Source organism: Eschrichtius robustus, chromosome 2 (genome assembly GCF_028021215.1).
Source record: "Eschrichtius robustus isolate mEscRob2 chromosome 2, mEscRob2.pri, whole genome shotgun sequence".
NCBI classification, from domain to species: Eukaryota; Metazoa; Chordata; class Mammalia; order Artiodactyla; family Eschrichtiidae; genus Eschrichtius; species Eschrichtius robustus.
The window spans coordinates 147,979,588-147,994,383 of NC_090825.1; the positions used below are offsets into that span (position 1 = coordinate 147,979,588).

The following is a 14,796-nucleotide window of genomic DNA, read 5'->3' on the forward strand; positions in this document are numbered from 1 at the left end:
GACTTGGGCCTTAACATTTGAGGTTGGGGCTAAAGTTTGGTCTCCAGTTGCTGAGGAAAAATGAGACTAACCGAGAGGTTTTCAGCATCCTGAAGTGGATGCACTGTTAATTCAGCCCCTTGGCATCCTTGGAGTCCCGGCCGGTGCCTTCTGAGGAAGGCTTGTGGTGGGGCTGTGCCCTCTGACTTTCCAGTTCTGTGTGTTCCTTCTTTGAAGAAGCTTACTCCCCACATCTCTCTCTCTCTCACACACACACCCCCCTCAGGATGTCATGAGGACTGTCCCCTCCTCGCCAAGCTGTCCAGACACCCCTAGGGAGATTGGGCCATTCGTTCATGGTGCTGCAGTATTGCACATATTTTTACATGCCTCCTTCTCCAGACTGTGGGTCCCTCTGGGGATGGGGCGGGGCGTACTCCCCTCAGGGTCCCCAGCAACCAGCAAGGGGCCAGCACACAGGAGAAGTGCTCAGTGAACTATCACTGAATAAACAAATGGATTCTGCATGGCCCAGGAGTTGAAAGGAGAAATAGGCCTTTACTCAAACTGAGCCCACTCACGCTTGTCCTTTGACAGCTCTGCTCTCCTATTTTGATTCTGGTGCTGCTTCCGAGGTCATGCAGTCCATTTCCAAGCAGCCCAAAGGGTCCAAAATGCTCCCAGTGAATGGTGGCCATCCAGATGCTGATGGCAGAGCTACTGGGGGGAAGGGTGTGAGAGGAGGGGTCCGTGGAGCCTGGCTCTGCAGGGGGAGGGAGGGAGAAGAGCCTGTTCTTGTGGGTTTCCGGGGACCCTCTGCCACCCACCCTCCCCCATCCCCCATGCGACACAGTTTGAGCCTGAGTCTCACATCCCCGTCCCCTGTTCGCTCTTCTTCCACCCCAGGAGTACGTCGCCTACAGCCATACTGGCCGCATCATCCCCGCCATCTGGTTCCGCTATGACCTAAGCCCCATCACGGTCAAGTACACGGAGAGACGGCAGCCTCTGTACAGGTTCATCACCACGGTGAGTGGGCGGGGTGCCTGCTGTGAGCTCCTTCTCCTGGCACCGCAACCGGTTCTCCAAGAAGCAGGATGCAGCCCACAGGGTTAGGGGCTCAGCCTGTCCACACAAGGCTGGGACCTCTAGGATGTTTAGAAATGTCATCAGAAGCACATCAATATCGATGGCATTTCATCAAGAAAATCTTTTCCAGAGGGGAATGCCACTCAATCACTTCGTTCCTTAAGCAATTCCATCTTTATATGGCTCAGTTAGATGTTCCTGATTTTCTACAGTTTTTTATTTTTATGGAAATTATTCTTAGCAGGGCTTATCCTTTCCTGTGTAAGTTTTACAGTGAAGATTTCACTCATTTTTTTCCATGTCTATTTTCTAACTCTAGCTGCTGATATTGTCATGTTTTTTTCTTTCTTTCCTTCCTGCCTGTTCTCTTTTTTCTTTTTTGCCATTGTCTCCACCAAGTCCAATCTTCTGTGAGGCAGCTTCAAGCTGATGTCAGTTTTCTTTGATGCTGACTATTTCTATCAAGGACTATCCTGGCTTCCCATTGAAAATGTCCTTGGGGTCAGAACAGCCAGGTCACAGTGCCCTGCTCCAACCAAGAGGCCTGGAGAAATTCGGTAAGCCAGAGTCAGTGAAGCTGGAAGAGATGAGGTGATTTTCCCTCCCTCTTAGATTTAGAAACTGCTTTTCTACCTCTTCATACTTTTAATAATGATTCAGAATTAGGTGTCCAGCCTTGGCACTTTCATTTTCTGCTCTGACTAGATCTGTATTAGGACTCTGTTACAGAAGAGACAGGACCCCACATCAAACTGGCTTGAAGGATAAGTGGGCTTCAGGTATGGCTAGATCCAGGTACAAATGTCTGGAATAGGTCTCTCTTCATCCTGCTCTCCTCTGTACTGGCTTCATTTTCACATAAAATTTACCAGTAGAAAGTACCTCTTTCTCAGTAATCCTACCCCAAGTTATGGATAGAATGGCACTGTCATTGGCCTAGCTCAGGTCCCATGCTATCCTTGTGGCCTGGAGAATGAATGGTGTGCTCCAGTTGGCCAGCCCCACCCAGACTGCAAGGACAAAAATTACGAGGGGGTGGGGTTCCGCAAGAGAAAAATCAGAGACCAGTTACCAGAAGAGGAAAGACTGGATGCTAGGCGGCCAAAAGGCCAGATGTCCACTACAAGGTCTCCATCTTATAACTGATGAAATAGGAATAACAGTCCCCACTTTTCCTACCTCCCAGGGCCTCGTGGGACTCAAAGCAGATTACGAAAGGGAAGCTCTGAAATTATAGAAAGCCATGTGGATACAAAGGGTGTCAAAATTTGGTGCTTATATGAGCCTCAAAATGGCCTTTTACTGTTCTCTGACTCCATAAAAATTTGAAACTTCTGATCGACCAAGGGCACCTAACATAAAGCTAAAACACCAGACACAGATTGGGAGAAGATATTTGCCACACATATAAGGAAGAAGTATGCTTCAGAATTTATACATTAAAAAAAAAAAAAATTTCTACAAATCAGTAAGAAAAAGTTACCAAAAAGAAAATAGGTAAGGACTTGACCATTGACAGAAGACACCACACTGGCAGTGGAAAGACGCCCAAGTTTACTAGAAATTGGAGGAATGAGGTTCAAAACAACCCAATTCAATCCTATCAGATTGGCAGAACTTAAAGACCTGCCACTGTAAAGATTGGGAGGATGCAAAGCAAGGGGACCTGTGTATACACTCTGGTGTAAATGGGGTCAGCCACTTTGGAGGGATACATACTAACCCTTTGGCTCCAAATCAGGGAAACTGTGAGCAAGTGATTCTACCCAAGGCCCCACAGGGTAGCACACTAAGTGGGTCTTGGCGCTGATTCTCAGCCAGTACTCTTACTGCATACCCAAAATTGGACAGAAGCGAAGACATAAGGAGGCACCTCTGTGTGGGCGTGGTCTGCATCTCAGAGGCCCTGGGGTCTGCGGCCTTGATGGTGGCAGAGAAACCCCTGTGCCCACACCTCACTGTAGGGTCGGGAAGGATCTTCATGGCCCCCTTCCTGTTTCCCCTGCATTCCAGACAGCTGAGGCGCTGAGTGTTGAGATCCCTTGGCAAGTGGCTGAGAAATGAAGCGACTTCATTTATTTGCTAAATGTTTGCTAAACTTTACCATGCGCCAGGCCCTGTGCTTTGCAGCAGGGATAGCAAGTTAGATGCAATCCCTGCTCTTAAGCTGCTCCGCAGCTGGTGGGGGAGATGGGCGAGCACACAGAACTGCAGACCCATCCAGCAGGGGCTCCGATGGAGCTGTGCACCAGGTACCCCAGTGGCAGACTCCCTTCTGTTTGGAAGGTTAAGAGAAGGAAACCCCAAGATGGGTCTTGAAGGGTGAGGAGACGTTTTTTAGACTGGTGAGTGAGGGAGAGAGGGTCTTAGCAAAGGGAATAGTACATGCCAGGGTGCCCAACATAGCGTGTCTTGTGAAGGCCATGTGGCTTCTTTCAATGGGGAAGGAATTCTGAGAGCTGGAGGTCCCAAAAATCCCAGGGGAAGAGCCCGTCCTGCATCACCCAGAGGCCTTCTCCTCCTCCCTTTGGCCACCAGCCCCTCCTCCACCCCAGCCCTGCCCACCTCCACCTGAGTGGGGGCCGTGCTGCGGGGAACCTCCTGACATCATTAGCCTGGTGGTTTTTCTGAAGGCCCCATGCTGCCATTTTGGTTGCCACGACAACCGTGGGGTCAGCCCAGAGTGAGCCAGCCGGCTGTCCCTGGCAGATGGCGTCATTGTGGAGCTTCAGAGGCCCCTGTCACAGGGCGGCAGATGTGGGGATGACGCTTGCACGCGGACACACAAGCACAAAGACCCCCGGGAGCCCTCGCCGGGCAGGGTGGAGGTGGGATGGAAGTGGAGGCACCTGCTGTGACTTCTCTTTCTCTCTTTATGAAATCAAACACTTGTGTGCACTGGGGGCCTCTGCAAATAGCTCCTCAGAGGGGCTGCTGAAGAGGGGGCTGAGGCCAGGATGTCGTCACGTGGCGGCCGCAGGGCTGCGGCGGCAGCTGTGGGTGGGCTGGAATGAGGGGTGGGTGCAGCCAGGGGCGGGGGAGTGGGTGTGGAGGGGAGAGGCATTCTAAGTAACAAGCACCTGGCTTAGTCAGGGTTGCCCCTTCCAGGCTCTTCTGGTCTGGAAAGGACCTTTTTTTCATGCCCTGCCTGAACAGAGGGGACGCCCTCCTCCTGGAAGCCTCCAGCAGGCTGCCCGGGCTCCTGTCTCTGGACACCCAGGGCACCTTGCTCAGACCTCCACTTTGTGCTTTTCCAGAAAATTCCACCACTGAGAGAATAAAACAGATGGTGTTTAACACCATGAAAGGGATCCCTTTCAAAGTGCCCCCTCCCACACATGCACATTTGTCCCCTACCCCTGCCACTTGCTGAAGCCCCTTTTTGGAGATGGCCTTCAAGTGGGTGGTGGTGACAGATCGGGTGGCTTTGGAGGTGTCACATCACTTTCCTTGTGTGTGTTTTATTCTATTTGTGGGGAGCAACCAGAAGTCACCAAGTACCAAACTGGGTCAGTATGGCCATGACGGTTTTTGTCCACAAAAAAGTAGCACCTGGTTATAATGACACGCCCCCGTTGGATAACAGGGTTAGCCGAGTTAGACATCATCCCTGCCCTCGAGGTGCTCCTTGCCAGTGAAATAATCCCCCAGAGTTTAGATTGCATCTCATAGTTGCCAGGCCTGATTATGATGAGCTCCAGGCCTGACTCACCTCTGTGTCCCTAGCATCCGGCACAGGACTTGGCCTGGATGTAGGTGCTTAGAAATATACAAGGGATAGCTGCTTAAAGAAGTGATCATATAGCTGCACTTATTAAGCATCTACTAGGTGCCAGGTAATTTTACAGTCCTCTCCTTTAACCCTCCCAGGAACCCTCCAAGGTAGATGATATCATTCCTGTTTTAGATATGAATTAACTGAGGCCCAGAGAGGTAAAGAAACTCTTCCAAGATCTCACAGCCAATAAAGTCAAGGCTGAGACTTGACCCCCAGACTTGCCTCTGCCTAACCCTTTGGCTCCAAATCAGGGATCCTCCCATCACCAGCTTGGGAGCCTTCATTTTCCAAAACAAAGGCTCTCAAGGCTGTTCCAACAACAGAGCCCCCAGAAGCCATGGAGCCCTTGATAGGACACCAGGATCATTTGATACAGTGACTTCTGTCCTGGGAATCAAGAAGAAATATTATAGCAGGAAACAAGGCAATATTATGAGCATGTGTGATAAAATCACAGTCATGCCCATGCAAGCCATAAAAAAAGCAAACTGTCCATCTAAGACTGGTTGGCTGGTGGTGCGCAGGTTTTCCTACCCTTATCTGATTACCTTTCACTCATCTGTTTGGGACACCTGCAAAGATTTTCCATTGACAAAAGGCAGCAGGTGTGTGGAGTGGGGGGCACATAGGATGGTTAAAAACAAAAACAAAAACAAAAAACTGAGAGGAGACAAACTTAAAACTGAGAAGGTTTTACGTCTGAGACTGTGTGAGTTGGGAAAAGACCAGCTTGGTAGCTGGACTGATACAACAGCCGCTTCAGACCCTCCATTCTCTCCTACTTGGGCTTTCCTCGGTGTGTCTCTCTTCCCAGGACTGAGGGCTCCAGGAAGGAGGGCTGGCTCTCAGTCACCTCTGCTCTCCAGACCTGGCATAGCCCGGGCAGGTGATAAGTGGGTGTGAAACAGTGAGCAGACACGTGGAGGGTGTACACCTTGGTCCGGTCCCCACAAGACAATTTCTATTATTATCTGAGGAGCAGAACAGAACCCAAATTAGCAGCCCTGTTATTCAGGCCTGGAAATGTGTATGTAAAAAAAACACTTCCGTTCTGGTCCTTCTGGACGTTTGAGCAAAGCTAGTTCTTTCAGAAGGTTGTGTACCAGGGACTGATTGCTCCAACTGAGTCTGAACACCGATATCACAGTTGGAACAGGAACTCCTGGTACTTGCTTTTCTAGGGCAGGTTCTGAGACGAATAAGGAATATTAGAAAGGCGTGGGCTCCATTTTATAAACTACACTTATTTTTACAGCCACACAGCGTCTTAATTCATAAACTTCCCTGAGGGAGACCCCTTACCTTTAGGACATTTGATATGTAAGACTTAACAGAGCCGAGAAAACAAAGTATAAAGAAGCCCTCCAGGCATGCAGATGGGAACTGAGGGGAGCCTTCAGGTGGGGGAGAAGCAGGGTGAAGGAACAGGAAAAAACAGGCCCTTTGCAGCCTCCCAGACCTGGATGCTCGTCACCCTTGCCTACTTGGTAGCTGTGTGACCTTCGACAAGTGGGTCCCTCTCTGAGCCTGTTTTCCTCACCTGTGAAATGGAGCGCACCCCATTTGCCCTACTACTTGCAAAGAATGAATGAGGAGGCAGAAGAAAGTGCCATCTCAGGCCTGGCACATAGTAGGTGCTGCACTGAGGTGGTTTTTTCAGAGGGGGCAGTGGGTATTTTGCAGCTGCAGCCACTGTAAAAATGGCAGGGAAAAGCCTCCACTCTCCCCACCTCCCAGGCTCCTGGACTAAAGGGTGGAAGTGGGCAGTCTGGCAGGCGTGACACGACTGACTGGAGACCACCACACCCTCTCCCCCCCACCTCCCCACCTCTCCCAGGCCCAGTCATCAGCTTCCCTTCCATGACAGCCTCCACCTCTGCCCAGCCACAGCCCTGGTGTTCTCATCCGAGGCTCCAGCCTGTCTGCCGCCACCGGCATCTGATGGGACTCCGATTCATTATTTTTTTCCTCACGCTGTGCCTTTTGCACAAGCTTTTCAAGCAAGGCTAACTGGACGAGGAAAGTGAGCGAGCAGTGCCCGGGCACTTAACGGTGGTACATCAGGCAGCTAGACAGGGCCTCACAGTGAACCCCATTTCACAGATGAGAGAAACTGAGGCTCTGAGAGGTCAACTGGTTTTCCCGGCCAGGGTCGCAGAGCTGGTATCCGCCCCCAGGAATGTTTACTCCAGAGCCTGGTGGAACACAGAGGGATTCAGCCCTCCAGCTGGTGTGGTTGGAACTTGTCCTGTCCATATTATAAGGAATCAAGAGCCATGATTAAAATGTCAGGGGAACACACACACACCTTCCTTTCAAGGTAGACGAGCTGACTTCATTCTCCCCGCAGTGGAAGGTAGGGAAGCTGGGGGAGCCGCGGGGAGGAAGCCTCGCCATAAGAACAGAGGGGCATTATTGATGACTTCTGACGAAAGCAAAGTAACGTGCTTCGCCCCGACTCACTGGGGCCCGCATATCAGATGGTCCTTGTCTTCATTTCTGGAGCTGGGGCTGCTGACCAGAGTAGGGTTGCAGGTCCCGGCTGTGGTGGCCCCTCCTGGCTCAGCGGCCCTGCTCTCCCGACCTCCACCCTCTCCGCCGGAAGTTGTCCCCCTGCCTCAAAGCTGAGAGATGCAAGAGCGTAGGTAGCAGCAGCAAGGGACCAAGGGAACAGGCATTCAAGGGTGTATGTGTAACACGGGCAATCCCAGGGCAGTCCTGAGGGGTGAGGATTAGCCTTCCCGTTTGTGAAAGTTAGGAAACTGAGGCTCAGGGAGCCATGGAAGTGGGCCCAACATCCTGCCTGAGTCTCCTCCACACCCCCAGCTCCTGGGCTGACACCCCTTGTGTGAGTCACCTTTGCCCCCTGCCTGGGGCATGGAATTCTTCTACTCCTTTTGTAAGACGTTCGTTCGTTCATTCACTCCCTCACTCCCTCACCGACTCTTTTATCGGTTCTTTCCCACTCACTCACGCACACACACACTCCTTTACTCAATGAACATGTCCTGAGCCTGCTGTGGGTCGGGCTCTTCTGCTTTCTTCTCTCCCTGGGGCAGTCGGGAAAGCGAGCTTTAAGCAGTAGGGTTGGGGTAGGGGACTGGGGGTGAGGGGTCGCTCCCTGCCTGGCCGAAGACTGGAAACAACCTCTGGCCTGAGGTGCTTTGCCCCCAGGGATGTTCTTCATGACAAACCCACCTGTCTGGCACTCAGCTACTCCCTCTGTAGAATGGGCCCTCGGAGGGCTTGGGACCTGAGCAGCTGTAAAGAATCTGCCTGTGATGCCTGGGACACCCTTGCCATCCTGTCCTTCCATGAATGGCTTGTCCTCTGCTTAAAGAGCCAGGTAGAGAATGGAAATTGAGACCCGGAGGCCTGCTCTGGGGAATAAGTGATATTTTACCCATTGTTCTTCTTAGAGTGGGTCTCAGAGAGGTTTAGAAAATCTCAGATCTTAGCAAGAAGGTTGGAGCCTTCCAGTCACCTGGAAGATGAGATTAGGTACCATTTACTGAGCACCTACTAAGTGCTAGGCACTCCAGAGGCATTGCCTGCAGTATGACAGTTGGCAAAGTAGAGACAGTTTTCCCATTTTGCAGATCAAATAACTGAGGCCCAGGAAGGCTCTCCCAAGTCCAGAGTTAGAAAGCGACAGCCACGACTCGGCTTCTGAATTCCAAGCTCTTTCTGCTGCCACAGCCTGGAAGGCCACTGTGGGCTCCCCAGTCCTCACACCCCACCTTGGCCGTGTACCCTGAGGACGTTCACGCCTCCCGGCCTCTGCACACCATGGAGGCCCGGTTCTCCTGGCTCTTCTGCATGCAGAGCAGCACGCAAGGGAACTAAGTGTCGTGGGCATGATTTGCTTCGTTTTCCTTTTTATTCATTTATATTCATCTTGGGCCCTATCTTCCCAGGCCAGGGAAATGCCAAGTCACCGTCCTCCCTTCCACCAGGCCTTTCTTTATCTCTTCTCAAGATCCCTATCAGCCTCCTAGCATCTGTGGTTGGTCATGTCCCCCCGCCCCCCCCCCCCATCAGCCAAATAATGGTGAAGCCTGTGATCTTGCCACCACCAAGGTAGAGCCTGAGTCCAAAGACAAGAGACATACCCTCTGGTGCAACCTCGTGGCTACATTTATTTCCCTGCGTTTCAGAATGGAGAAACCGTGACCTTCTCGGGATAAGGGATGGCCACGACTGACCACGTGGGATGAGTCCAGATGTGGCAGCCTCCTGGTGCTGGGGGTTTCTGTGGCTACCATCTGTCAAAATCCAGGGCACGCCACAGCCTGGGAGCACCCCAGGACCCTCTCCTCACGACCCCTGCTTCACCTCACACCAGCCACCACCTGCGGATGTGAGCAGGTCAGGCAGGCCAAAGGCAAAATAATGAAAGCAGGGGGCCGTGGCAGCATCAGGCGGGCTGCTAGATTTCTCTCAGCTTTTGAGGAGTCCCCCGCTGCCCCACTGAATATGCCAGAATTCCTCCTCCTCCATTGACCGGTGACCAGCACCTTGAATAGATGTAGAATAATGGGGGACATGCAGCTGCATTGGGTGATGTCAGTAGACACACACAGTAGCTTCCTGAAGAGCCCCTTAGCCTTAGGCACCCTGTAAGTAACTCAGACAGGGTCAGCTGCCTGGCGGCTTACATGCTCCCAGGGCCTCAGTTTCCCCACAGCTCTGTGTTTTCTCATGTACCTCAATGAATGTGTTGTGTCTCCTTCTGTTCCAGGCCTGCCCGGTGAACGGAGGCTTCAGTTTGGGTGCCAGGTGTATGTGAATCATAGGCACACGCAGGTTCCAAAGCGTGTAGATGAATATAGATACGTGTGTGTGTGGTTATTTTTTATTTTTTTATTATTTGCTCCATTGCACTTAAGTCACATTTTCCTATCCTCTGATCCAAGCTCTAAAAGCATTTTGCGGTATAAAATCGCCCATCATCTGATCCACTCTACCAAAATAACCCGGCTCCCCTGCCGTCATCCTCCTTGAAAAGGGGCCCTGCGTCATGCTCTGAGGCTGGCGGGGAGAGGCCTTGCCCACTGAAAACACTTCATAATAATCCCCCCAGTGCCCCCCATCCTCCTCTCTCCCTGGGGGGTTGCTCCGGTTTCTTGGGCTGTTATTACTGGAATGCCAGCTGCTCTACTTACAGCCTATCTGTACAGACCTGCTCTGTCTGTCTGGGGCCTCACAGGCCTCCGCTTAGCTCATCTCTTGGAAATATAATTTTAAAAATAAACGCCGGTTCGATTCACACTTCCCTCTTGCCTCTGCTGTGTCTCCTGGCCTGTTCCGCTTGGCACCAGAGGACCCAGTATGGCACTGCTGTCTCCCAGAGTCCTCCGATGGGACCTCCAGGGCGGCCTCAGGGGCCCTCCGGGGCTGCCCAGATTGGCTTCTTCTGAGACCTGTGGTCATTTAAGTGCCCCTTAAATGTGGCAAGGGAGAAAGAGTCAGAGCTCTGGGGGCAGACAGACTTGGCTCTGCCCCACACTTGCTGTGTGACCTTGGACAGACTACTTCCCTCTCTGGGCCCATGGGTACATGAGAGAAGAGGTGCCTTCCTCTGGTGGGTGGTATTGGTTTTTATGAACGACATAAAGTGTGTCTTTAGGGGAAAAGTACATTTAAAGTTTCCTTGCAAAACTTTTATGCACTTTAGTTCTTTGATGGTACCAGAAAGCAGCTCATAGGTAGGCCAGAAAATTTTGAGGAACACATAGCATTATGTTGACGCATCACAAGTGGAGTGCTGACAACTTCAAAACAAAGTAAATAATTCGTTAGGTGGGCTGTTTCATGCCTGGGAGGCAGCAAAGGGCCATGTTGAGAGTTTTGAACTCCAGTTCAGCCACTAATTACCGTGGCATTGGATGAGTGACTGAGTGTCCCTGTGCCTCAGTTTCCCTGGATGTAATACAGTTATAAGAATAGTACCTCCCTCCTAGGGTTGGCCTGGGGATTCAGTGAGGTGGGAGGCATGAGCATTTCAAAGCGTGCCTGGCACAGAAAGGTGCTGTGTAAGTACTGTCTCTTTTGTTGTAGTTCTTATTTTATTATGTGACAGGAAGTGAGGAAGTACAGGCATACAGGTGACATTCATGACCATCCCCGGACGACAGCAGTTCTTAATCGGGCAGTTTTGACCTCCAGGGGACATCTGATAGTGTTTGGAGACAATGTGACATTTTGGTTGTCACAGCAGGGAAGAGAAGGTAGTACTGGCATCTCATGGGTGGGGGCCCAGGATGCTGTTCACCGTCCTTCAAAGTACAGGACAGTCCCGACAACAAAGAGTTATCTGGTCCCAAAAGTAAATAGTGCCGTAAGAAACTGTGCCCCGATACAAGATTTCTGGTAGCAACATAGGCCACTCTCTTCTCTGTAGCACTTGCCTTGGTTGTAATTTTCCATTTATCGGTAAGATTATTTGATTGCTACCCGTCCCACTGATATAGTACAAGCTTCTGAGGGTGAGAGGAGATTGGTTTCTCACTCCGGCCCATCCAGGCCAGTGCTGACTATTCACCCCACCCCAGATGTTACTCAGTCACTGGCAGCACTGGGCCTGGACCTGTCAGACCCAGGTTCAAGTCCCCAGTTTTGCCACTTCTTGACTGTATGACCTTGGGCCAGTGGCCCTGCCTTTCTAAACTTCCGTTCCTTCATCTGCAAATGGGATTGTAAATATCTGATAAATTTAGAGTAGAAGTTAAGACCACAGGCTCCAGAATCAAAGACATGCCCAAGTTCAAGTCACAGCTCTGCTACTTATTATGTGAACATAGTTACCTATTTAAGCCTCAGTTTCCTCACCTCTGAAATGGGTCTAATAATCCCCCTCCTTTCAGAAGGTTAATATGGGAATGAAAGGAGCTGTTAATGGTTACTTTTATTATTATTTCATTCATCAACCAACAAGTGGAGTTTTTGAGCCCTGAGTATGTTCCAGCCCCCGTTGGTTACCACGTGGTGGGCCTAATGGGGCAGAGCGTCTGCACTTGCTGAGCTCATCATCTCGTGATTTGGGAGGGGTCTGGCCTGGTGCTCCCTCCAGTGCTGACCTCTGACCTCCCCTTACCCCTTTCAGATCTGTGCCATCATCGGCGGGACCTTCACTGTTGCCGGCATTCTGGACTCGTGTATCTTCACAGCCTCGGAGGCCTGGAAGAAGATCCAGCTGGGCAAGATGCATTGACGACCCGCCTGGCCCAATGGCCGAGGACCCAGGGAGACCGCCAGCCCTGTCTCCAGCGCCCCGTCTCCTCCTGCCTTCTATCTGGCCCAGGATCTGGCTGCGTCCCAAAGTGGGGGTGAGGGGAGGGAGGGGGTGGCTCACAGGTTCGCAGCTACCTCTTTTCCCCATGTTTAACTGTAGATGAATTACACTGCCTGAAGTCTGGGTGCCCCTTTCTTTCCCTGAGGAACCCCAAGACCAGAGTCAGGCAGGGAAGGTTCGGGGATGCTGGAGACCACTCCTGGGAAAACTGCAGTCCTTTCCCTGTTGGGCAAGCAGCTCAGAATCCATCTTGACCAGTTCTCAGCCAGGCTTTGACAATCTCTCAGAGCTCCCCACCGTTTGGTCCCACTAATCACTTGGTTTCTCCCCTGGGCAGCCAGCCTGCAGACCTGGGCTCTGGGCTTTGGGCCAGGCTGCCCAAAGGTACCTCCCACCTGGTGCCTTCAACAAAGAATGGTACTTCCCAGGCAAGCCCCTGACACGTGGCCCTGTAGATGGAGCCCTTGTTTCTCCATTCCTTCCTGCCCGACCTAGAGCCCAGGCCTCAAGGCCCTCACCCCCACCCCTTTCTTTTCTTCCCCAGAAGCAGATGCCCAGTTGTTGGGCAGCAGCTGTGTAGACTCGAGTCTGCCTACTGGTCCCTGGGTGCGTGGCGAGTTCCCCTTCCTCTCTCTCTTCATTGTTCCTCTGAACCCCCTGCCAATGTGCCTCAGCCCCCGTGCTGTGTGGCCACAGCGTGGCTTGGTGGAGGGGCTGGCTGTGACTGGGAAGTCATCCTTGGAGAGCCAGACATGGTTTGTGCACTTATGTCCAGATGGGAAGCATCCTTTTCCACGACCCTAAAATAATCATGTCTCAGCCTCTCCCAGGCGGCTTGCTGTCGGTCCCAAGGCCTTAGGTGGGGGAAGCAAAGCAGACCAGCCCTTCTCCCATCTTAGCATGTCCACCCTCGGGGCTCCCAAGGGTGCATAGCGCTTGGACCTCTCTGCAACCCAGTTGTGGCCCACTTGCCCCACCAAGCTCCCCACTGGCTGGCCACACACTAACTCGGTCCTGTTCCTGGGGCGGCTCCACTGTTTCCTCACTTGCTCTTGGGTGGGTCCCTACCCCACTGCTTTCCCCCATCCTTCCCCCTTAGTCCTGAAAGGGAGAGGCAATGGTCCAGGCATGAATTACACCCAGGGAATTTTAGTTATGCCCCCCCCCCTTCCCAGGGAGAGAGTCGCCCACCTGTTTTCCATTTATATCAAGATTGTTTGCATACTTTTGTAATTAAGGGGAGTGTAATTAAGGGGAGTGGAAGGCGTTTTTAAATTATCTCTGTGGATGGTTCAAGTCTGCCGTTTGTAATTTTTGACTCTAGATTCCAATTAGAAAAGCTTCCCCTTTTGCATATGAGTTGACGAATGTGAGTGTAAACTGCATTTGTTTATTTCTGGTATCTGTGGCCACTCAGATGGATTTTTTTTTTTTTTTTTTGCATTCTCTTCCCCAGTTACAGAAAGGAGCCCCTTGGGTGTGTGAATACGTGTGCCTGTAAAGGGTGGGCAGGGCAGGGTGGGGAAATGTGTGGCATGCAAGTGAGTTGAAATCCCACGTTTATGCATTTAAAAAAAAAACCCAACTCTTGAGGACATAGGGGATGTCAGTTTCCTATGGAAGAGACACCTCTGACCCATTATTCTTATAAACAAAATCTCAAGGGAAAAAAATGTTTTAGTTCTTTCTCCACTCATTGGGTTCAAATAGATTAAAAGGCTGATTTTCAGAAATATTGCTGTGTGTTGCTTTCGACTTGATTGTGTCTGGGTAGCCCGGAGGCTGGGATCACAGAACAGAATTTCATTCTAGAGAAGAGAAACTGGGAAATGTGGAGAAGATCTGTGAGCATGATCAGAAAGTCAGGACCCCTTGGATTCAGTCCTTCCTTTATTGAATCCCTACAGAATGTCCCCTGATCTGCTACTTGCTTTTTTCTTTTTAATTTAATTTATTTTATTGAAGTATAGTTGATTTACAACCTTGTGTTAACTTGATCTGCTAGCTTTCCAGTTGTGTAGCCTCAGGCCAGGTCCTTAACCTCATGGTGCTGTTGCAGAAATTAAATCTATAATGGGTGCCAGTAAGTTATACTGGATCAGAACAAGCTCATGTATGCAGGAAAGTGGTACATAGTAAATTTTCAAACATGGTAGTTGTTCCGTATAGGTATTCCCAAATACAATAAGGGAGATCCACCATCAGCTGTGAGAAGGGGACTTCCATGGACATTTGCCCTCCTGCTGCCCAGTCCTCCAAGGCCTTCACTGGAACAGCACGGACGTGGATAAACACGTCAGAGATGAATGTGAGAGCAATCCAGTCTGCGAGAAACTCTTCACTGACCCTCCCCATTCTCTCTTTAACATTCTGTGCGATACTTGAATTACTGTGACACTCAAAGCTAGTGATGGAGAGCATATGCCCACCGGTAGTCAATGAGGTGTGCTCCCAAACCTGTTTGTACCAGCTGTGCTTTATGCTGTAGTGATGTGACGTGACTTAGTTAACCAATGAAGTATGACTGAAAAATGGAAGAGTCTAGTAAAACTAAGTTGAATACTTTGGAGAGACCTGATAAAGGTGAGTTGCCACCCCCTCCTCAAAATGCTACCGAATTCAGGGAATTCCCTGGCAGTCCAGTGGTTAGGACTCT

The 14,796-nt window shown here is 51.0% G+C and overlaps 1 protein-coding gene across 1 annotated transcript in view; it reads left to right on the forward strand.

Annotated features, from left to right (window-relative positions):
• Window positions 1-13,873, forward strand: part of ERGIC1 (endoplasmic reticulum-golgi intermediate compartment 1) — a 109,998-nt gene extending 96,125 nt beyond the window's left edge. Inside the window, exons 9-10 of the mRNA XM_068536369.1 lie at window positions 886-1,008; window positions 11,952-13,873. Of these exons, the coding sequence (XP_068392470.1) occupies window positions 886-1,008; window positions 11,952-12,059 (231 nt within the window). The 3' untranslated portion in view covers window positions 12,060-13,873. The remainder of the gene's footprint in view (window positions 1-885; window positions 1,009-11,951) is intronic.
• Window positions 13,874-14,796: the final 923 nt, after the last annotated feature.